This window comes from Periplaneta americana, chromosome 12 (genome assembly GCF_040183065.1).
Source record: "Periplaneta americana isolate PAMFEO1 chromosome 12, P.americana_PAMFEO1_priV1, whole genome shotgun sequence".
NCBI classification, from domain to species: Eukaryota; Metazoa; Arthropoda; class Insecta; order Blattodea; family Blattidae; genus Periplaneta; species Periplaneta americana.
This window is the reverse complement of record NC_091128.1, coordinates 124,789,637-124,797,906: the sequence shown is the minus strand read 5'-3', so window position 1 is coordinate 124,797,906 and position 8,270 is coordinate 124,789,637. Positions and strand designations below refer to the sequence as shown.

The following is an 8,270-nucleotide window of genomic DNA, read 5'->3' as shown; positions in this document are numbered from 1 at the left end:
TATTATTATTATTATTATTATTATTATTATTATTATTATTATTATTATAAAAGTTATGCCCAATGTATATTTGATGTTACTTTACTGAGCGGAGAGAAAGTTTCTTACACGCTCAAGAGTTCGTCTAACTGTACGTATTGTTGTTACGTTACAAAGGCCTTCACTTCGCCCTTGACATTGTCAAACAAGCGCGTCTTCGGTGAAATCGATTGTCTTGTTTTCACGAGAGTAGTACGCCCGTGTCCGCCGCGTGGCAGCGCTGCAAGCAATCAAGTTCCACCTCTCTTTGCAGTGGCAAGCAGCAACTTTTCCTTCCTGGCGGGTCTGCCTTCTTTAGGATCGGCTGCACGAGCGAGCCAGCAGTTGGCGGGTTGTTGTGGTGCAGAGGACGTCGATCTCTACTGTCATGGCTCTGCCGTTACTGGTGCTCTGTCTGGCCTCAGTGTCCGTGTCAGTGACAGGTGCTCCCCCCCAGCTCCCCGACACCTCGGGGATAGACTTCGTATTAACGGACAATCTCAACGTTGACCAGTTCTTCTCACTATGGCTTGTCTTCAACAACGATGAAGTGAAAATGTCAGGTATGTTATAGATCTATTATAGGATTTTTATTTTTCGCTCTAAAACCCCCGGAGATGTATGGATGTTGGCATGAAAAGGGAACCTTTAAAAATCTCAGCGTCGAAACCACGCTTGAAAAGTCACACTTAAAAGAAGAGGCAAAAGAGAGGAAAAAATATGTCTGTAAAAACCATTAGGCACAAGGAACAGACTCCAATAGTAATATGCGTTAAAAGAGCGGTATGTTGAAGTTTTCATGTTCGAGGAAAAGTTTGAAAAAGCGAAATGTAGTTGAGCTTTTTTAATTTCCGAGAATTGAAAGAAAACATACCGCTCGTGTATCGTACATTATTTTGTGCGAAGATAGTTTATTACATACCTGAAAGAGGAATTTCTAATTAGTTGCAATGAAATCTCCATCTTGGTTTCTGTTCAATGACGGAAATTTTGGAAAACAAAAAATCTATCTTCAACATTGTTGCTTTAAAATGTTTTCTGTGTTTACTATACTCCAGCAGGCCATGATATACGTCTGTCTTTTTTTCCCCCAGTCTATAAATGCGAACTTAAAACAAACGGTAAGGTTATGTAATGATTTTTGCAAATATTTAAAAACAATAATTAACAGTCAAATTTAGGTGAAATTGCAGTGGTAAGTTTCCAATTCATAATTATTACTATATTGAACGTCTCTAAAAATAATATGTTAAAAGCCTAAAGCAGTAAAATCAATATGTCATTTAAGCGGTAAGAAGAGGGAAATTGTTATGTGTGTTAGGTTGGGAATACGGAATGTGGAATTTTAGACTTTCCGCGGATTGGTTTTGTGCGGAAACCAAGCAAATACGCACGATCTCGCACAAAAATTGTTTAAGATCTGTATTTTTAAATAGCTTTTTGTCGGGCTTCTGGAACACACGTGCTTGACACGTCTGTGTGATCGGTATTTACTCTCCTCGTCCGCTAAGCCTGCAGATCAAACATAAACACTCTGTCCTTGGCTTTCTGTATCTTACTGATTGAATCTTCGATCTCGCTACACACCATATATGTCTGATTTTCGTTGTGTTTTTAAATGACAATATTAAACTGAGAGATGGGATAACTTCACAAATGTACACAAGGCACAGATTAAGTAAATATATGGCATGTAATATATTACATTAACAAAATTCCACTAAATAAACAATTCGCACATACATGTTGTCGGTTTCTTGGTAAAAGTGACCAAGTCCAAAATGCAAAATTGTTGGGAAAGCCATTTAAAGGTTTAATGATCCATCCAAAAATCACTGTACTTATTTAGATGTTAGTAATTAGTTATTTTGAAGATAAATGTGCTATATTATTAGTTTTTAATATAACATTATGTCTTAAATTTTCATAATGCTTGGAAGGCTTCAATGTGACTTGGTCACTTTTACCAAGAAACCGATGATGTGTCATTGCATTACATATCGTCATTTATAGTTGAGAGTAGGGTAAAGGTTGGTATAATATTATGATAGTTCTTTTTGAGAATCTATTACAATTTTACTGAGCGAGTGAAAGATCGATTTTTTGCGTCAACGTATTAAGGGAATGTTCGTGGACAAGTTTCTGCACAAAACCGGTCATTCTCTCGCACAGTAAAATTGTAAAAACAATTCTCAAAAAGAACTTTAATAATATTATTAGTATCACCATTTACCAACCTTTACCCTATATCTAGCAGAAATTGATGTCTCAGAGCTGCCAATATATGGAAAAAGAAATAAGTAATCATTGTTACGTTAGTTTTGGATTGTTCACGGTTTTTTTATGCATTACATATACTTTTTTTTGGTAGGTAGATGATACATAGAATTGTGAGGTCGAAGATCAGTGACAAGTTAGGTTTGGTTTATTAAAACTTTTGTATGCCTTGCATATAAGCTTTTTGTTGTATAGGTAAGTAGGTTTGCCCTATACCTCGACATTGTTGCACAGTCAGTACTACTGATAACATTCGCTTTCCCACGTAGTGCAAAATGATAGTGGTACCACTGGGTTTTATCGTTATTGTCTGAAAACAACGAAGAAAGTTATCCGTCATGTGTATAAGAAACGAAGGTATTTGGGGCGAGCTGGATAGGCTTACAAGCAAACATTCTGATGAAGGCAGATAAAAAAGTTAATTTTTTTCTTCCATTATGTTAATAATGTTAAAACAAGTGCTTATACAAATTTTGGCCACTCGACCGCAATTACGAGGCCGTCCAGAAAGTAATTTTCCCTGGGGGCGTTTACAGAAAAAAGCACAATATTGCATGTAAAGATTTATTGAAACAGATACAGCAATTGTTGCGCTATTTGTCAACATATCCCCCCCACTGGAATTGAGACATTTGTCATATCATGGGATCAATTTTTATTTATTTATTTATGTATTTATTTATTTATTTATGTATTTATTTATTTATTTATTTATTATTTTGCTAATATGTAACATAAATTATAAAATATGCAGAGAAACTTTAGCTCGCCCCTGAAAGAGTAGAAGTCGTGCTCAGGGGCGGATTCCTGAATTGAAATTAATAATTATACAATACAATTATAATTAATAATTATACAATACAATTTACAATTATAGTATATTGTATTCTTGTGTCGTAGAAGTCTGCCGCCTGGGATCGGAACCAGCGTTTGACAGCCGTCTGCACCTCTCTGTTGATTTCATGATATGACAAATGCATCAGTTCAACAACTGTTGAAATAGCTCAACAGTTGTTGTGTCTGTTCAAATTAATTTTTCCAATGAAATTGTGTTTTTCTCTGTTAACGGCTCCTGACGAACTTATTTTTTACGGCCCTCGTAATTGCGATCGAGTGGCCAAAATTTGCATAAACACTTTTTTTGACATTATTAACATGGTGAAAGAAAAAAAATGCAACTTTTTTATCTGACCCCATCATAATATTTCCTCGTTAGAGCAGGAATGTCAAAGCGCTTGTATTACGTGCCCATACTACAAGCAATGCAAATCCAACACGTTTTAGCAAGATAGTATAGATACGCAATTAAATTTTGGAGCGAGTCTTGATGGGAGTCCACCTGTATGTAGCCAACAATTTCGCACAACTGTCCACAAGTAGCATATATATAGGGGCTCTTGTTTACTGCACATGCGCAATAAGGGAGCTCCAAATTTTATTTCCGTATCTGTACAATCGTCGCACTTAAGGAAGTGTTGTGCGGGCGGGTTCTTTAGAGCACGCAGTGCAGATGCTTTAAGATCTCTGCTATACTGCTTATGTGGACAGTGGAGATTTAGCTCACAGACTTTCTTGACCTCGCCACGAGAAAGTGATGTGGTCAACACCACGCTCCAGTCGCCTTTTTACCCTCGAAAAGAACCGGTAAACTACTCAATTTGTCAGGAGGGTGACTGCATTCTAAAGCCTCCTGGAAATTATGATAAAAAAAATTCCGCCACTATCCAAGCACGATACAGACGGTAGATTTTCAGTGATCTTCCTCATAACTAAGGATGCGATTAACATAAGCTACTTTTGGTCTGAAGTAACTCGGAAACAAAAATAATTTTGATCCGGTCCACGATAAAATGTTAATTAATAATTATTACCCAATTTTATTACTTTATTAGAAGTAATAACTAAAGAAGCCACACTTACACCAACAAATTATTGATCACTATCGATATCTTTGATCGCCAGTGTAAATATCAGCAGAACCTCAATCAGAGGTATGACAGGATACCATTTACCTTTTACAAATTTTACATATAGTCTACATACATTTTTTATAGGTTATAGGCTTTCAAGGTAGATTTTGACCTTATGATTTGGTTAATTCCCCAAACATTGAACGTACACAGGATATACTGGGTGTTCAGTTCAAAATGTGTCATGGCTCGCTGTATGCCGCCATGTGGCTAGCTGATGAGCCTAGAGAATTCAATCTTCCTACACTTCCGCAGAGGTGTATAACCTAAGAGGCAGAGAAGTTGCCTAGCAAGTACGGCGTTCATTCTGAAGAGTACGTACCGATACGTACGGTAACGCCGGTAGTGGCAGGAATGTGAACTGTTTGGAAATACGTACTGTCGGGATATGGGGAGAGGGTTAAGACGATTACTTACGTATTTGTTGACATTAACTTCGACGGTCAACATGGACACGGAGCATTTGATTTGTGTTGTGGAATGTTCCGTACGCAACCGATGATAACAAATACCCTGCGTACGACTTGCCGGCGCAAAACACAGTTCGAAAAAGGTTATGGTAGCACACAGACCGTACAGACCGCCATCTGTTGCTACGACGTTCAAGTTATACCGTACACCTTCTCAAGTTCAGATTGAAGAACGCCTTAAATAATAGGCAACTTCTCTAACATATAAGCTGAAACTCGCTTCAAATCGGTGACCCAACAACAGTGATGTCATGACACACTTTGAAATGAACACCCAGAAGTATTTTCTTTTAATGTTCTCTTCATCGTATTAATATTTGATCATTCTTCTTCCTTTAAAGGTACAGTATATTGAGTAAAAATTAATTAGGAGACTTAATCTTATTTATTCTGCTATCAAGACATCAAAATAACATTTTAATTGGACAGATACTCTTAACTTCGCTCATTCTTATGTCCCACAGTTTTTTCACAATTACAAATGATCTCGGTGATGGAATGCTTTCTATGGTTTGGATTGGTTTGTAGAGGGCCGGGACGGGATGTATCCACGTACCTAAGTTCGCAATGCTCCATTGTGTGTCCTACATTTCATTTCGTGTTCTGCTCAAGGGCAGGTCTTTCACTGCAAACCCAGCTTTCTCCAATCTTGCCTATTTTCTGCCTTCCTCTTCGTTTCCTCATATGATCCATATATCTTAATGTCGTCTATGATCTGATATCTTCTTCTACCCCGAACCCTTCTCCTGTTCACCATTCCTTCTAGTGCATCCTTCAGTAGGCAGTTTCTTCCCAGCCAGTGACCCAATCAATTTCTTATCCTCTTCCTGATCAATTTGAGCATCATTGTCCTATATATGCGTTGATTATTCCAGTTTGATAAATGAATCCGATGCTGACAGGCGGACAATTCTCCTTCAACTGTGACAGAGCGGTATCCCAACCTACAGATGAGTATCTGATAAGAAGGAAGTCCAACCCCTTCCTGTATCATAATCAGAAACTTGAACTGTCTCCAAGAATTTACACCAGTCTACTTTTTATTATTGAGGATAGGTGAAGTGAGGCGAAGAGTATGGGTGGAATGAAAGAGGGAAATTGAAATACCCCGAGAAAAAGTCTCTGCTACGTGTGCTTTATCGATCAGAAATGTCATCACTACCAGGCCGGGGATCGAACTCTGGCTGTGTGGATGGTACTAGAAGACGTTAATCCTGAGCCACAGACGCGGCTTATTATTGTTTTTAAAAGTATTTTAGACTTGAGTACAAGTTAATTAGGAGATTTAACATTTTTTCCTGCTTTCAAAAGGCCTGAAATAACATTTTTAATTGGACTGATCCTCTTATAACTTCAGTTAATTCTTCTGGCTCCACTTTTCTTCAGAATTAGAAGTCTTCTCGGTGATGGAATGGTTACCATGCTTGTCAATACGACCGAGGTTCGCGATTCAAAACCCGCGATAGATGCTTTAACATGACTTCGAAAAAGGAGGACAACTGAGATTCACAAATAATAAATATTTTATGACACGTGAAAGATAGAGATAAGCCTTGAGGCAAATTTAATCACTTGTTTCTGTTTGAGTAACCTCTTCAGTTTAATATGTCATTAAATAAAGTAATTAATCATTCGATAAATCGATAATTTCTTACTATAGGCTACAAAAACCTCGATAATTTGTACAGCTAAATATACGTCTCGCTTAAAAAAAAACACTGAAATCGTAACGAATCAGTCCAGTCTTTTCATTCATCAGACAATTTTTTCATAATTTTCGTTAAATCAGAATATGCGGTTTCAAACCCAGCGATGAAATTCCTTAATGTGGCTTCCTTATAAAATCAAATAAAGCTAGGATTCTCATGGCATAGGATTTACGACATTTCATATAGCTTTTGACTCTAGTGGACAGTACCAGACAAAATTTATGGCTCTATTAATATCATTTGCTGTGGAAAGAATCGTTAAATAGTGATCTATAATTGACAGTTATAGCGTTTTGCTATTGTTGTTTATGATATTTTCATCTTGTGTCACTACAAAATTTAGAAGCGGTTGATAGCCAATTCTGGCGTTTAAATCTCCAGAAATCTATTGCAGACAAAAATGGAAATGGATGTAGAAAGGATGAAAGATTCTCGGATTTCCAAAAGCAACAATGTCGTACAAGTCAAGAAGAGGTAGAAAGGTCCGAGGAAGATCACTTAGAAGATGGATAGAAACCTTCCATTTTATTCAGTTTAAGCTTTAATACCTAAGTCTTTTGGACGTTTTCTGGCTTTAGTAAATGTTCAGCCGCTTAATGTCTCGGTTTTTCACATCGTTCGAATTTGGACAAGGTGAAAGCTGAATTTCATTTATATTTCCATTTTCATTTCATCATAGCTTCATTTCCGTCAACTCACAATTATATCTTAAATGAAGAAGACTTACCGTTTAAAGAAACTTAAAAAATAAAGAGTTGTAAATTACTGTCATTCATATTACTGAAGTCATTGAGAGATTACTGTGTTCTGTCACTACCGAAATATTCAATTCTACGGGATTAATTATTAAAGTAGTTCTAAGAAAGAAGCAAGTCGGTTAATTTCTTCCTTATGTTTCATTTTGATTCTGAGTTGAAAGGCTCTGTTAAACGCCGTCTCCTTAGATTCCCTTCACTCGCGTTAAACTGACAGGTGTAAAGGCCAGCCACCAGTGCGGCTGATTGACTGAGGCAAGTGAGGCCCGGCCTCAGTCACTTGGCTTAACTGAAATCAAATTTTGTGTTTTTATATAATATATTAGTTATTTGAATGAAGCATATATCGCTGTAGAAGCATTTGAAAACTTTGTGATGTATATAGACCTGTTTTGCAGTAAAATTTGTTCCTGAGGCCAGGATCGCTCGTGCCGGGTCTGGCATGTGATGTATATAGACCTGTTTTGCAATAAAATTTGTTCCTGAGGCCAGGATTGCTCGTGCCGGGTCTAGCTTATGCATTTCCTGTCTTTTCGCGGGCTTTGAGTTTGCGCTTAAAATGTTGTAGCTGAGGCACAATTCGTCAGGCATCGTGGCCTGGTCAGGTTTCACTTCTCCCTTCCATGAGCCGGCCTCAAGGGTAGAGTGGGGTGGGAATAGCAATGGTGACTTGTCTTCCTAAATAGGCCATAAATAACAAAATTCCAGCTCTTTGGCAGGCAGAGACCCACACTATTCTCTCCCCTTATGTCTTAGTTTATGACTTAAGCGAGAGTGTTGTACTATTGTACTTCGTAGTACAGTAGCGAATCTGGACCAATGTTGTTATGTATTTCGGGAAAATATAAACAGAAACAAATGCGAGAAATAATGCTGGTGCAGTTAATTCATTGTTAGTGTGTCCTTTTCCGAGAAGAAATAATACTAAAAGAAAGAAAGTTTTAAATAAAGGAGAGACTACCGAGATACCTACGACATCGCTGACAATTTTTCTGACGCGAGTTTCTGTTGCATCCTGGTATGGGCAACATAAATGGTTAAGTGGTAATGTGGTGCACAATAAACTTCTCT

At 37.5% G+C, this 8,270-nt stretch overlaps 1 protein-coding gene across 2 annotated transcripts in view; it reads left to right on the top strand.

Moving 5' to 3' along the window:
• Positions 1-297: 297 nt before the first annotated feature.
• Positions 298-8,270, top strand: part of LOC138710870 (periostin) — a 78,166-nt gene continuing 70,193 nt past the window's right edge. The window contains exon 1 of one of the 2 annotated variants that reach the window (XM_069842045.1): positions 298-581. In XM_069842045.1, the coding sequence (XP_069698146.1) occupies positions 407-581 (175 nt within the window). In that variant the 5' untranslated portion in view covers positions 298-406. The remainder of the gene's footprint in view (positions 582-8,270) is intronic. The other variant, XM_069842046.1, reaches the window with a different exon arrangement.